This window comes from Paroedura picta, chromosome 4, assembly GCF_049243985.1.
Source record: "Paroedura picta isolate Pp20150507F chromosome 4, Ppicta_v3.0, whole genome shotgun sequence".
NCBI classification, from domain to species: domain Eukaryota; kingdom Metazoa; phylum Chordata; class Lepidosauria; order Squamata; family Gekkonidae; genus Paroedura; species Paroedura picta.
The window spans coordinates 81,094,936-81,110,608 of record NC_135372.1 but is presented as its reverse complement, the minus strand read 5'-3'; the positions used below and the strand labels follow the sequence as shown (position 1 = coordinate 81,110,608).

The 15,673-nt window shown below is 40.6% G+C and overlaps 1 protein-coding gene across 1 annotated transcript; it reads left to right on the top strand.

Moving 5' to 3' along the window:
• Nucleotides 1-225: 225 nt before the first annotated feature.
• Nucleotides 226-7,266, top strand: DMRTB1 (DMRT like family B with proline rich C-terminal 1). The gene is made up of 4 exons (XM_077333683.1): nucleotides 226-667; nucleotides 2,728-2,963; nucleotides 4,446-4,590; nucleotides 5,493-7,266. Exons 1-4 carry the CDS (start codon nucleotides 262-264, stop codon nucleotides 5,579-5,581), a joined length of 876 nt encoding a protein of 291 aa, XP_077189798.1. The 5' UTR covers nucleotides 226-261; the 3' UTR covers nucleotides 5,582-7,266.
• Nucleotides 7,267-15,673: the final 8,407 nt, after the last annotated feature.

Sequence of the window (15,673 nt, the reverse complement as noted above, 5' to 3'; positions counted from 1 at the left end):
CTGAATAGGTACAACAACGTTCAAATACTTGAATTGTTGCCTGTTGGGGAATACTATTAAGCACTGCTGTCCTCACTCAGGGGGCTAGGAATACCCAGAGTATTTCTCTTTCTCATTACAGCAGAGCTCCTCCCTTATCTATGCTAGGCTCCCAGCTAACTTGCTATTGTGTAGCCAGTTTCTGCTGCAGAGCAGGAGCTGGGTTTTATTTAGATATACCACTTCGGTACTGGTCTGAAGGTGTAGCCAGAGCCAACTATTATGGAGGCCCAAGATGTAGCTCAGTCCCTTCGGGCCCCCAAATGTTCACGCTGCCGGAACCATGGGTTTGTGGTGCCGGTCAAGGGCCATGCAGGCCAGTGCCGCTGGAAGCAGTGCCCATGTGAGAAATGCGCTCTCATCACTGAACGCCAGAAGATCATGGCTGCTCAGAAGGCCTTGAAGAGGCAGGGACCAGACTCTCCACCCAGGGAAACATCCTCACCTACTCAGGGCGGCACCAGTGAAGGACAAGTGACCCACACAGTTAGTATCAGAAAGAGCTCAAGACTGAACACCATGCAACCCTGCGATCATGGGCCTGTCATGAATGAAGGAGCCGACTCTGGCAGAATGGGAACCAGCCAGACGCCGCCTAAACCTAGCTCTCCAACTTTCATTGACTTAGGTATATGTACTGGTCATGTTCCTGAGGTTGTAAAATTGTTTTGTTTGAGTGATAGTGGTAGTTGGGGTTGCTCTTTGCCTAAGAAGGTGGTATGGTTTATTTTGCAGTTTCCATATCCTAGCTGAGGACTTTGTAGCTGCAGAAATCCAGTCTTGGAGGCTGTTTAGCTGTGCTTCATTGTTTCAAAAGAAAAAGAAAAAAAGACCAAAATCCACAGATTTTTGCAGGCAGGCATTGTTTAAGAATTTGCTGGTCTTGCATATCCTTGAACTTCCAATTTAGCAACAAGGCTAAGAGACTTTAGACTTGAAATGAGCTGTTATATTTTACAGGCATCCCCTAAAGCAAGCAGATTTGCCATACAGACAAAACTGACATTTGTCTAAAATACATTCTCTTATATAAAAGAGAAAACAAGCTCTAAATGACAGATTTTACTGGGCTTTATTATAGAAGCTTATTTTGCATTTAGATGTAGTGCTTTGAAAAACAGTGGGTGGAGAGGAGAGGAAACTCTCAAGGAATTGAGGTGTGTGGATTTCTCCCAATTTTTCAATTATGGATGCTTTGGACAACTGCTTAAAAATGGTAATTTTGGCAAGATGATTCCTAGTATACTTGCATTAAAATATCCAGTAAAAGACTTCCTTCCTAATAGTTGGATATCAAAAAAGAAGCTAGAACATTTAAACAGAAAATATGTTATTTCAATTCAGAATTGTTTCCTAATTTTGAACTTTTCAAAAAAAAATGTTTTTAAAGATCTATGGTTCTGCCCTTATTCTGCTATTCAGCTGTTTTTCTTACCTGTACTCTATTCTGAAATGCAGAATACAGAATGGATGGTTGGCTTATCCTACTGCTTACAGTCTATTCTGGAGATAATTTCTCTCCCCAAATAAACAGTTTTTGTAGCACTGGGGTAGTGTTAAATTTGTACCTACAAATGCCGTACCAGTCTCCAGCTATTGCTGGTGAGACAGCAGCAGCCATTTCTTATTTAGCAGGACCTGGTTCTGGTTATCTGTTTACTGATCACTTATGGATTGGACTATTACAACAAAGTTACAGGTGCAAATTACTATCATCTTACTTGCCTGGTATTAAAAGAACAACATTGGCCACATGTTCATTTCTGGGCACGTATAAGTGCTTGCCGTTAAGTTTAAAAACTTAAATAATTTTGGAACAGTATTGCCTGTTCCCATATGAACCGTCTCTTAACTCAGGTCATCTGGCATGGCCCTTTATTAAGCCCCCTCTTCTGAAGTGATGTGATTAGTTTCCAGAGGGAGAGCCTTTTTCATAGTGGCTCGTTATCCCCCCCCCACACACACACATACACATACACACCAGTTGCCTTCCTGCTGCCAGGTAAAGTAATTTTAATTTTAATTTACCCAGGCATTTGCCTGTTTTTGCAACTTCCCCTATTTCCTGCTGTCTTTTAACAATTATTTTCTACTAATTTCATGGCCACAACTGATTTTGTTCTGACGTTTTTAATTTTTTAATTTTTTTGTATTGACTGTATTTTATATTGTAATTTACTGATCCTGGAGCACGAGGGGCATCACGTAAGTAATTCAAATAAATGAATGGTTTCTCAGTAGTGCATAAAGCTATGTTTCTAACTGCATCAGGTTTGCTGTCATACTGCTAGGTCTTCCATCCATAGATACTGCAAATCCAGAGACAGTATGGATTTGTTTCAATATCACATGATGTCAATTTCTAGTTTGCTAACCTGTGAATAACAAAGCTGTCCAAGTATCTAAGGGAGGGGCTGTGACTCAGAGGAAGAATATATGCTTTGCATGAATAGGACCCCAGATTCAATCCCCAACATCTCTAGTTAAATCCCTTGTGTCTGGGTCTTTTAACCAATTCTCTCCATTAAATTCTATTCATTTTAAGGGACTTCCAGCTGGTAGGAAATGAATATTTACAGTAGAAGCAATTATCAAAGTACAAAAGTACAGAACAATCTCACATATTGTTGTTGCTGTTAGTCTATCCTACAAATTCAGCCCAAGCATTCTGGTTTGTTTCTTTTGTAGACCATCCTACTTTGCTTCAAGACTGTGCTGCTGTGTGTCCAGAACTGGTAGAAAGAGAGCATCCTAAAGTGTATCCTGGGTATTCTGGGATGTACCCTTACCATCCATTCTCTGTGGGATTCACTATCAATCAACCAGGCTATAGAGGTCCACCCCCTCCATCAGTATTACCCCTGCAAACAGGTTTCAGACCCTTTCCTAGTAGTCATGGGCCAGGAAATGTTGCTCCTTTGCCAGTAAGTGGTGTTTTCTCTTTATTATTGCACAATGAAACTGTCTTTTGATTTTAAGGATGTAAGTCTTGAAATATTTTTGCAAAGTTATTCTTGGCACCAGTTAATTTCAACATTTGTCCTGGAAAGTAAGTCGATGGGATGTTCTTAGGGATGTGTGAAACCTGCCCCCTTATTTCCACTGTTTTCTATTTTTCCTCATCAAAGGCTTGGATAGCTACAGAAAGTTCATGTCCTCAGATATCTTTGCTTTTAGGCATAGATATCCTTGCTTCATAAATCAAATGCATATCCAAGTACTGTCTTTTGCTTTTAATGTAAATAGACACTTGGCTTCACTTCAGGTGCACATTTCCCATCTCAGATAGAATCATAGAATCATAGAATCATAGAGTTGGAAGGGGCCATACAGGCCATCTAGTCCAACCCCCTGCTCAACGCAGGATCAGCCCTAATCATCCTAAAGCATCCAAGAAAAGTGTGTATCCAACCTTTGCTTGAAGACTGCCAGTGAGGGGGAGCTCACCACCTCCTTAGGCAGCCTATTCCACTGCTGAACTACTCTGACTGTGAAAAAATTTTTTCCTGATATCTAGCCTATATCGTTGTACTTGTAGTTTAAACCCATTACTGCATGTCCTCTCCTCTGCAGCCAACAGGAACAGCATCCTGCCCTCCTCCAAGTGACACCCTTGCAAATACTTAAAGAGGGCTATCATGTCCCCTCTCAACCTCCTTTTCTCCAGGCTGAACATTCCCAAGTCCCTCAACCTATCTTCATAGGGCTTGGTCCCTTGGCCCCAGATCATCTTCGTCGCTCTCCTCTGTACCCTTTCAATTTTATCTACGTCCTTCTTGAAGTGAGGCCTCCAGAACTGCACACAGTACTCCAGGTGTGGTCTGACCAGTGCCGTATACAATGGGACTATGACATCTTGTGATTTTGATGTGATGCCCCTGTTGATACAGCCCAAAATGGCATCTCAAATAATAGTTTTTGAGAGAATATGTGCAATGATCTGCCATTTTTTTTCCTGAAGGAAGGTAGATTGACTAGAACTATGCAGAAGGTAGATGTGACTTAATTGTCCCTACTAATGGGATTACAGTAGGTGCATCATAAACTGAATTAAATAACAAAAGTATTTTTGTTCAAAATATGTCGTTACTGTGTTCCTTTCTTACTCCATTGTTCTTGCTATATGTGTCCAGGAACCATTTAAAAAGACTATGGAGGGTTATTATGTAGAAATGGACATGATAAATGGTACTGTTACCATTTTTTGCTGGATTAAAATGTTTCCTGCTTTTCCTTGTAGTGCAGAAGGATATATTTAGCCACATAACGCAACTAAATGGTGTGGGTGATATAACAGTAGAAAATATTTTGGCTTAGAGTCCTGGGCACCGTCCTTTCAGTGTGTTTGATATGATCAGTCAGATTCATACTGAACTGTGATTACTGGATTCTTTGTCTTTGTGTAGATTCAAGATGCCAATGGGCACTTTCAGCCTGGCTATTATACTCCACTGCCCCCTTTTATACCTCAGGGATTTCTGCCAGGGATTCACTACATTCCACCACCTCTCCCACTAAATGTTGTGGGTGAAACTGCCAAGGAAACATCTGGTGAGTAAGAGTGAGAATGACATCAGCCAGTTTCAGGATGCTCAGTTACATAAACCCTGTGTACATATTTGGAACACGTATATGTAGGAGAAACAATCTGTCACCTTGCCCTCTTGATATTCACATTGCGTTGCCCAATAGCAGAGAGGCATAAACATAAAATCAAATACTTGAAAGCATGATCTGTGAGATCTGTACACCTCAGTGGACAGAAACTGGGTGCAATGTGTTTTGTTATGTGTCCAAAGAATCCCTGTTGCTTGCATTTTACAGTGCAAACCTATGCAGGTTTACTCAGAAGCAAGTCTCACTGTATTTAATTAAATTTAATAAATCAATGATAATTTGTTTCACCATATGACTTATATTGGGTATCCTTATCTTATCATTGTTCCAAGTGCACTTCACCTACATGCAGAAACTGATGATAAGTTTCAGCTTTATTTTAAAATTGATTGATGGTATGCTATAATTTGTCACAATTCAAACACTTAGTTTTGTATGCTTACTGCCTGGGAAGCTTGTGTGTTATTTTCAAAACTTGCAAAGTCCAGGAAAAACTTCACTAAATGTTTTAAAGATTTGAAATGTCAATTTGTAATGGTTTGTTTGTACAGTAAATATATAATAAAAAGTTTAGCTATATGGGGAAGAAGTAAATATCTATTGGCAGTAGTAAGTGAGGAACTGGGCTAATTAACGACAATCTACAAATCAGGCAGACATACACAAACAAAGATAAATATGCTTTCCTTTTTAAAGGTTCATTTGATTCAAGAGAACAAATATTGTGTACTGGAAAGTAAATATAGGGAAATTCCCCTAGTTCTTTATTCTGAGCAATGAATGAAAAGAAATTCAAGCAAGCAAACTGAAATAACTAGATTATTCTTGTGTTTCAGCTGCCCCTGTGGATAGCCAAGATTCTGGAGTGATGAGTGAGCAAAGTGATCCATTGTCTCATGAAGATGCTAGTGGAGAGTGTTCCTGATACTCCACTAAGCATGAAATGCACTAGTAATCAGTTTTCATATGTACAAGTAATGTATTGCTGAAACCATTATTTTTGTTTTGGTTTAAACTGACATTCATTCTTATGCACTCATTCAGGTTTACATGATAAGAGCATTCAGGTTGCTAGGTTCACAACTTTTGTACCACATAGGAATTTCTCCCACTTGAGAGTTTGGTGCAGTGTGCACTGATCATGACTCCAGTACTACTCATAGAGAGAATGGAGTGTGGTAGAGCTTCAATTCAACTCATGTAGCTTGTGGAAGATGAAATGGGTTGCTGAAGTACTCTTATCCCTAAATGTAGTTGTAAACATAGATTTCTGAACTATAGCTCTGAAAAAATCTACCTATAAAGTTACCAGTGATACCAAATTATCTTCTGCGCCTTGTTAAAAGACATTAACAGGTGCTATTGCTTATCTCTATCAGCTGAAAAGTTTCACACTCTTATTTCTCATCCCAAACTGCTCTCAGGCCCTGTTAGTAACCCTTAACCACCTCTGCAGTTAGGTAATTTATTTCTTTTAAGCCTCAGAACAGGGCCATCTCCTAGTCAAGGTCTTTTTATAAATAAAAGTTCTTATAGCAAGTGTATAACAGACTGAGAACAACAGGGAAAATATGTCCACTGAATTGAAGAATTGTGAAATTCAGTGTGTTAGCAGCTAATGCTACAAACCCTCTTTTCATAAAACAAGGAAACTCTAAATGGAATTGTGAGTCACATGGTTTATCACCATAGCATATCTAGGTATCAAGCAGCTGTTAAATATAACTCAGTATGCAACACATGTATACATAAATATATCTGGGTTCCATTTTTGACCATGTAGCAGCTGGTAAGGATAGGTTAGTTAAACCTTTCCCTAGCAGCCTGTTTTTTATCTCTTTTCCATCTGGCTATTCAGTCTCAAGCAGGGAACACTTCTGAATAAAAATGAAATAATTATCTTGTACTCATTGCCCTAATGATGTATTGTCTGTGTATTGACCCGCTTTAAGTGGCATATCTTTGTAAGCTGAAAACATTATGAGTTACATTTGTTTGCTAGGCCAACACAAGAGCTCCCTTTCTACCAGCTACGAATTCTCCTATATACCTGCTTCACTTTAGATACTGGCCTGGCTAATAGTAGCAGCAGCAACAGCTGGACAGATGCAAGGTAAACAAGCCATAATCAGCTTGATGCTCCATGGCATATGTAATTTGGAGAAAGTAATATCATGGTTTAAAAAGTTACAGATCTTCCTGAGAGGCAGAGGCAGGGGAGAAACTTCACCTCTATAAATATTCAGGGAAAATAATATTTGGATAACAATAAAACAATAACATTCTACTTTAAATACTATCTGTTATAAAATATGTTACTGATGTTCTGTTGTTAATGTTCTTGATTCAAGTTAGGACTAAATTCTAAATATCTTAAAATGATGATTATTATATTAAAAATGTTGACCATCCTTAGGTTTTGAAATGTTTTTGTTCTGCAAAGGGATTTTAGAAGTAGTATGAGAGTATAATGGTGAGGCTTGCTTTACAAAAAAAACTATGGATTCTACTTCTTGTTTATGGGTCAGCACATCCATAAATGCAACCAGATTTCTTAATTCTGGAAATAAAATTCAAAATCTAATATATCATCTAAAATTCAAAATTAAAAATCAATGGATACTAAATGTTTTGTTATCTATCACAAACATTTTAATTTTATTTACTTCATTTATACCCCATCTTTCTCCCAATAAAGTCCAAAAGCAGCTAATGTCATTCTCCACTGCTTTGTGTTATTTTACAACCATCCTATGAAAGTTGGATCAAGAGTGTGTGACTAGCTTATACAGCAGAATAAGGACTTGAACTTGGATATCGCAAATCCTTCTAAAATTCTAACCCAGGCTTTGCAACAGCTTTGGAAGGGTCTCGACAATTAGCTGAGAGTTAATTTATGACCATATGTGGTCATGTCAACCCATTTTCCCCCCTCCCAAAATGATGGGTCTGGAGAGGGGGGAGGGGGGGCAACCATACAAATCTTTGCTGACCGAGGCTTGTCACGGATGTTAGTGACTGGAGTCCAGAAAAGTAAGAACTTTTTTAACTTAACGGGCAGGGAGGGTATAGAAAGAGCAGCATAGGCCTACTCCATCCCTGTTTCTGGCAAATGGAGGCGATGGAGCCTGCCCTGGCCCTATTTCTGCAGGCTCCCTTTGGGGAAGAAGAGTAAATTGGTAGCTAGCCCAGAGTACAGGTACAGTTCTGTTCACAAATCATCTGAAAATATTTCTGTGCTGTGACCTCCTGTGCTGTGGGAGTGGCCTGGTGATGTCACACCCAGTGGGAATGTCTGGGTGACTTCTGGTGACATGTGACTTTCTGAGGTATGGCAGGAAGATATAGGCTGCTGACATCAATTCCAGGGTTTCTTTCAGGGGTTCCTCAATGGTAAAAAGACTTGGAAAGGCAGCATTATAGAAGAGGAAAAAGAAGAAACTTACTAGCTGCAATGAAAAATAAAGTCCAAAAAAATGTTTTTTTAAAAAAAAGAGATGTAAAGTTCCCTAATGAAGCCAGTGGCCATATTCACTAAGTCATGCTCTTTATCTGTAACCGCTCCGCGGGAGTGATATTAATAATTCGTTAAGGGCCTTTGCGGCGGGCCCTGACAACCGGAGGCCCCCTTGAGCCTCCCTCCTACAACCATCACTGCAGGCTCACCCATCCTACTGGGACATCATTATACATTGACATTGTTCTCCCCAGTGTTCTATCATTCCATAATGTTGCTTATTGTTATTATTGTATTATTATAAACTGAGGTATCTGTATAATTCCTTTTTGATGTAAACTGCCCTGAGCCTTTGGGGAGGGAGGTATAAAGATAGATAGATGATAGATAGATGATAGATAGATAGATAGATAGATAGATAGATAGATAGATAGATAGATAGATAGATAGATAGATAGATAGATAGATAGATAGATAGATAGAATGCTTCCCATTATTCCCTATGGGCAGGTGTGCTTTCCATTATTCCCTATGGGAAGAGGTGCTTTGCCTTGTTTCCTATGGTCAGGTGTGCTTTCCATTATTCCCTTTGGGAAGATGTGCTTTGCCTTGTTTCCTATGGGCAGGTGTGCTTTCCATTATTCCCTATGGGAAGACGTGCTTTGCCTTGTTTCCTATGGGCAGGTGTGCTTTCCATTATTCCCTACGGGAAGACGTGCTTTGCCTTGTTTCCTATGGGCTTGGTCTGAAGCCGCACAACAAAACAAAATCAGAGTCCAGTGGCACCTTTAAGACCAACAAAGATTTATTCAAGGTGTGAGCTTTTGAGTTCAAGCACTCTTCCTCAGACTTCCTCAGGCAAGCTTTCAAAGATTCCCCATGAGCAGGCGTGCTTATTGGTTGGGAACACCAAACTGTTAATACTTCTTGAGTGAGTTGATCACTGGCATGACAAGTTCCTCTTCTGTCCTTTAGCAATGTAACTGTAACTGCTTTAATACTACATAACAAATGTGTTCCTCTTTTTGAAAGAAAGCTAACGTTACCTACTGGAGATGAGTCCATTTTATGAAGGTTAATCTGTTTCTTATTTCCTTTCTAATGTGTATTAGTTGTGATTTAATCTGAAATAAGTGTTATGTAGTAGTGGAATTTCTTTGTATGATCACAGAGGTTAAAAAACATACCAGTAGCAGTGAATGTTCATCTTCTGACCACCCGGTAACCTACCATTGTAATGTCAAGAACACCACCAGTACATTGTCCATGCACATACCAGAAGGTATGTATCATCTTGTGGGTATGACACTTTGAATAATAGTAGTTGATTGGCAGCTTTTAATTATATGCTGCTAGATACCTGATGGTGAGTTGTTGACATGATTGTTTATTGCGTTCGTTACACTTTCCACAAAATGCATACTTGGTTATATTTATAAATTTATGCATGAATTGTGTTTGGCTAACAGTGCACATGTCTATGCAAGCCCCACCAGACTTTCCTAAGGAGTGCCAAAAATATTGTTAGGAACTGAGGTTTGCAGGCAAACTCACCCTTGTGCACAGGGAGGGGTCTTGGGATCAAAACAAAATAACTCAACACAGAAAGCATATGTCTTTGAAAGGGATATCAGCCTTGGATACAAACCTTTTTAGTATTGGACATGATTACCTGTGTTATATTGAACATTGCTTTTGGGAAAAAAAAGCCAAACTTAGTAATTTCTTACAGAAATGTGCCTATGAACTTGGTAAATATTCAAAACCCACACTATCAAGGCTCCAAGAGCATGAATCTCTAAGTCATTATCATGCAAGAATTATCATGCAAACCAAGAAAACAAGAATCTTATACATGTTTTATATACATGTTTTATAATCATGGAAGTCTCAACAATTTTTTTCAGAAATGCAAATGAAAAAGCAGAGGTTGTCTTTTGCAATAGAAACTTTGTTAAAGTTTGTGGCAACACCACAGAGCAAAAAACATGGTTCCAAAGCAGAGACCTGATGGATCCTTGGGGTTTTGGCATTAGGACATCCCAAACTAACCATCAAATCACATATCATGTCCATGACCACAGTTTACCTTTGTGTTCTTTGGCACTTGCTGATGATATCATCAGCTGGTCCTCTTTTTCTTGGCACTGGCTGATGACATCATCAATAGGAGTCAGGACAGAGCACCCTTTAGTTGCTTTGTCAGTTGGTCCTCTGTTCCTTGGCTGATGTCATCAGCAAAGGCCCAGCAACACAGGACCAGCTGATGATGTCATCAGCCAGGGCCAAAGAATAGGCTGCTTATTTGAGAATGAGGATCAGCACAGAGGCCAGGTCAAGGAACAGAGGACCAATTGATAATGTCATCAGGCAGGACCAAAGAACAGCACCAGGCCAGGCTAGAAACAGTATTTTAAATTGAAAGCTGGGGATTTACAGAAATTAATACATGATTATTATAACAATATATTCAGTTGACAAAGAAATAAGTAGTCCAGTGCTGGGGAAGGAATTGGCTGCTGTAGATACAAGGGCTGGGGAAAATGGGTAGCTGTGGGCAGGACAGGGGAGATTCTGAACTTTCCCATCCACATTGCAGCCAACTACTGTGCAATGTTATAGTGCTCTTTTCCCAAACTTCAGAACACAGCAGAGGTGGGAAGTATCAGAGAAAATCTGGGGAAACCCTGCAAGGTACACATATGCACCAAGATGCTATGGCAAGTTGCAGGGTAGGTGGGAGCAATTTTCAACAGCAGTTGGACACGGTCTCTGAATTTCCAGCATTCATTTTAAAACAAAAAGGTTCTAGCCCCTTTTCTTTTGAAGAGATGCAGTTCCCCTTATATCTGCATAGTGACAGGGGCTAGAGACCTTTTTTTTAAATGAAAAATTCAGAAAGCCTAGTAGACGGAGTTATATAATGTTATAATACTAGAATGTTAGTTGTGTAGGGGGCTAGCTCCTGCCAAGGAACTGAGATGGAAAATGCAGGGGACCTTGCAATATGGAAGCCCCACTGCTCCTGCAAGTGCTGTTACAATCCACATCATAGGGAATACAGGTCCATCATATGGAAAGCTCTTGAAACAGTTAAATTTATTACCTTATATTCTTGGCCTGTCTCCTTTTTAATTCCCCAACAGTGCAGTCTCCCACAGGCTAAAAAATTCTACAACTAGCTATATAAACATGGCTCTTGTTTTTAAAAGATTGAGTTGCCTTACTGTGAAAAGGTCCGAGTGCTCTGAGCAACCTAGCGAAGGTTATTCTCTGCATGTTATAATTGGGTTCTTTTTACAGAAAACGGTCCATATCCAGGCTTTAACTTCTTGTGCTTCTTATAAGCTTTATTAAGTAGCTTTCATAGGTCCCCCTCTCCTAGAGCCATAAACTGGTTAAAGAATGAAAGCAGCAGGGAATGACAAATGCTTTCTTTATTTCTGTTGTTTCTTGACGCTAAACCACGGAATTTAAAATAAATTAAAACTGTGATAAGGGAAGAATTTTGCACGTGCAGCCCCCCTTGACTTTCTTACTTTCAGGTGGTGAAAAGATATGAGGTAGAAAGTTATTGCCATCTCTAAAGAATATCAAGATAATCACAATGGCATCTTAGAGACTTGCTGTGACATAAGCTTTTGTAAGCATCAGCACTCTGTTTACAAATGGATTTGCTTTCCTGATTAGAATGTTCAAACAAAGCCACATCATAACCTATATCTGCTTTATACACCTATCTTTAATAGTGAAATTGCGATATTTTGGGGTGCTTAAATCTGGTGACTGCAACTGTAAATGAGCAAAAGAGATCTTTCCACAAACCTGAAAAGGGTCCTAGGTTTGCAGAACAATGTGAAATCTAACAACAACAAAAACAGGTGTAGTAGCTCTCAGCTAGGGATGCCACCCTCCAGGTAGTACTTGGGAATCCCCTGGAATTACAGCACCCCCCAAAGAACACTAAGATCCAGTGATGAGAAATTCTGGTGCCAACCAAGTAGAATGCTCTCACTGGTAAGATCAGGGCCCTCATCGACCTCAAATGGTTCCAGCCTACAAGACAGAGCTGTTCTGCCAGGCCTACAGATGAGGCCAGGTAATTAACACCCAGAAAATGCTGGCCTCCCTGCTCACAAAACAACTATCAGCCATCCAACTTGCCAACCAAAGATACCTCCAAATGGTGGAAGATGGAATACATAAGAACAACTTGTAAGAAGTTAGAGCAGGCTTTTCTCAAACAGGGTTTTGTGAAACCCTGGGTTTTCTAGACAGCCCTGGGAAGGTTTCCTGAATGCGTGTGAGTTAATTAATTTTTAATATGATTTAAAATTTTAAACATTTATTGGGTGATATGACCATATATGGTTATGTTGACCCACTTACTCCATCCCAAAATGTCCAGTGATGGACCTGGAGGGGGTGGGAAGGGAGAGGCCCCAGGTGGGTGTGTACACAGCTATGCTTCCCAACTATACTCTGCAGGATTGTGCCACTTCTGGGGTTTCTCAAGACTTGGAGAATGGTTCAGGGGTTTTTCAATGGCAAAAAAGTTGAGAACGGTAAAGTTTTGTGGCAGGAGTGAGAAGCTGGAAAAAATCTTCCATCTTTTGCTTGTATTGCTTGTACTCTGCTTGTACTCTGTCCAATATAACTTCTTGATTTCCACTGTGGTTGATTATTATGAGGCAAACACTATTCCTATTGCGTGTTTTTATAAGTTTTGCACTTTGGATTTAAACAATAAAGCTGCCAAAAGAGAAAAACAGTATTTCTTTGTTAGTATAGTATCGGCTTCATGTGTCAATATTTCTCTTCCCCATGTACTCTGTCCTAGTTTATTTATTTATTTTAACTTTGGCTTCTTTTAAGGATGCTTGAGTTCCAGAGCAAACCAGCAAGCACCAATCGATCAGCTTCAACTGCATGCTGGGTTGATTGCATTTGTTATGTCTAGCGGCAGACAGAGTTTCTCAAAACATTTAACCTGTAAGGGGACCCTCCTAGGCTTATGTTTTTATTGTAAACATGCAATTAATCACTCTAATTGCTCTTTTGCCCAGAAGCCTCAATATATTATAGAAGAAGAAAATTTAAAAAATATAGGACAGTCCAAATACCTAGAGGCTTTGAAAGCTTCATATGGTTAAGAAAAATAACAGTTTGTTTTAAATTGTTGGCACAGAGGCAAAGTGAGAAGCTCTACTACCTTGTTCTGAAAGAAATAGTTTTGCAGTGTTAAGCCTCTAGCCTCTCTCAGGTTACAGTTTGGAGGTACAGCATCCAGACGACACTGTGCACCTTGGCTTTTACCCTCCAGAGTAGCTGTTAATGATAGTACAAAATGCCTTAAAAAAATTTGTGATCTCTTTCCCAAATTCAAGAACACACATTTTATTTTTTCGAAAATAAAATATTTTTGTGTGCATGTATACCCTTCTTCAGCATCCATTTATTTTAATGGATAACAGATGTTTCATAACAGATGTTTGTAGCATATAGTTTCAGGTGATCAATTTGTAGCCTTTGATAATACTTTCCTATCTACGCCTATGAAATTGCACTATTATTCCTTCGGAGTGCCCACACTATTTAAACTTTTCAATACTCATTCTTGTGGGACAAAACTTTGTATCTGAGACTAGTTACACAATGTGATGAAGAGCTCCCTCCTGTGACAAAAGGGATACTTGCAGTTCTACCAGTATCTCTCACATTTGTTTTTTGTTGTCATTTTTGTCAATCCCATATTCCCCTGGGTATAAGAAGTTTATGTGGGGATTTTATGGCAGGTTTTATGTTGTAAGCCGCCACAAGTCTTTGGAAAGTGGCGGGATATAGAAGTTGAATAAATAATAATAACAACCTGGACCTGTGTCCTTTCATACTGTAAAAGCCTTCATTTGCTAGGATAATTCCAGTGTCAGGTGCATGCTCTCATTCCGCCGACATGTGGCAAAATGCATGGGGACTTTGTAAAATAAATACTTCTTATCACCTGGCATTTTTCGACCACCAAAACACCGTATCTACATATTAACAACTTTAAGACAAGCAAGTAAATTCCTTTGCCAAAAATAATGCATGATAAAACAAGTTCTCCCTTGTTATTGCCAAATGACACTCCCTAGTTTTACCAAAATATGTGGGGAGGCAGAAATCTATTTATTTAGTCATTTTTATCCTATTTGCTCCCTAGAGGGCACAAAGCAGCTTACAAACGTGCTAAAATAAAATTTAAATACAATGCCCCCCTCCCTGCCCAAATATACTTGCAGCCCAATCTTGCCCAAACAGTCATACAGCATAATCCCTCTTTCCTCCCTCCCAACTCACCAGACCAATGTGGCCTCCTGCATACCCCACCGAGCTGGCCTCAGGGGCAGGGTGCACCTCATGCCCTAGATGTACTCAGCATCATGAAGAGGAACCCCAAATTTTCAATTGCCTGGCTTCAACCAAATGCCTGATGAAAGAGCTGTGGTTTGCAGGCCTTTCGGAACTGCGCCAGCTCCATCGGGGCCCTCAGCTCTTCCCGGAGCTAATTCCACAAGATCAGGGCGAGGACCAAAAAGGCTCTGGCCCTGGTCAAGGCCAGGTGTACCTCCTGTGGGCTTGGGACCACCAATAAATTCAAACCTGCAGAGGGCCCTGTGGGGGGCATAAGGAGACAGGCAGTCCCACAAATGTGGGGCCCGGACCATGAATGGCCTTGAAAGTTAATACCAAAACCTTGAACTTGATCCAGAACGCAATTGGCGGCCAATGCAGCTTCCCCAGCACTGGTTTAATGTGGACTCTCCATGATGACCTAGAGAGGACCTTTGCAGATGCATTTTGCACAAACTGTAATTTCTGAATCAAGGACAAGGGAGTCAAGGCCTGCGTAGAGCGGGTTATGGAAGTTTAGTCTGGAACTAACCATTGCATAGATCAGCTGTCCCCAACCCCCGGTCCAGAGAACGGTATTGGTGCGTGGCTCCTCCTCATCCTCCTCCCCAGCTGCTGCCTTGGGGGCGGCCCTGTCACTCTGTCGCTGGCTCACCTTTGGTGCTCTCTGGCAGCTGCCATGGCTGGGGCTCCCCCTCGGCATGGCACTGCGCAGCTGCTGCTGGCAGTGCCCCCCAGTGGGCAGTGTGAAGTCAGGGGCGCTGGCGGGAAAGCAAGTGGAGCAGGGGCTCAGGCGGCAGCAACGTCCCTTGGCAAAAGACAACCCCCCCCCCCACGGGCCTCACTAAAATTCTCAAGCATTGACCCATCCCTGGTGATAAAAAGGTTGGGGACCACTGGCATAGATCATTGTAGCCTGGTGTTCTGGAGTTAGGGCACTGGTAGTCTGGCTTGATGTAGATGGAAAAACGGCACCTGGGCTACTCTGGTGATCTGGGCCTTCATCAATAGAGAGGCATTGAAGAGCACCCCCAAATTTCTGGCTGTAGGTACAGCCTCAAATTGCATCCCATCCAGGAAGGGGAGGCCTGCAAACAAATCAACATTAACATGGATTTTATAAAGGGGAGGATTCTAAAAAGCAATTATGAAGGTAGAATGCCAGCA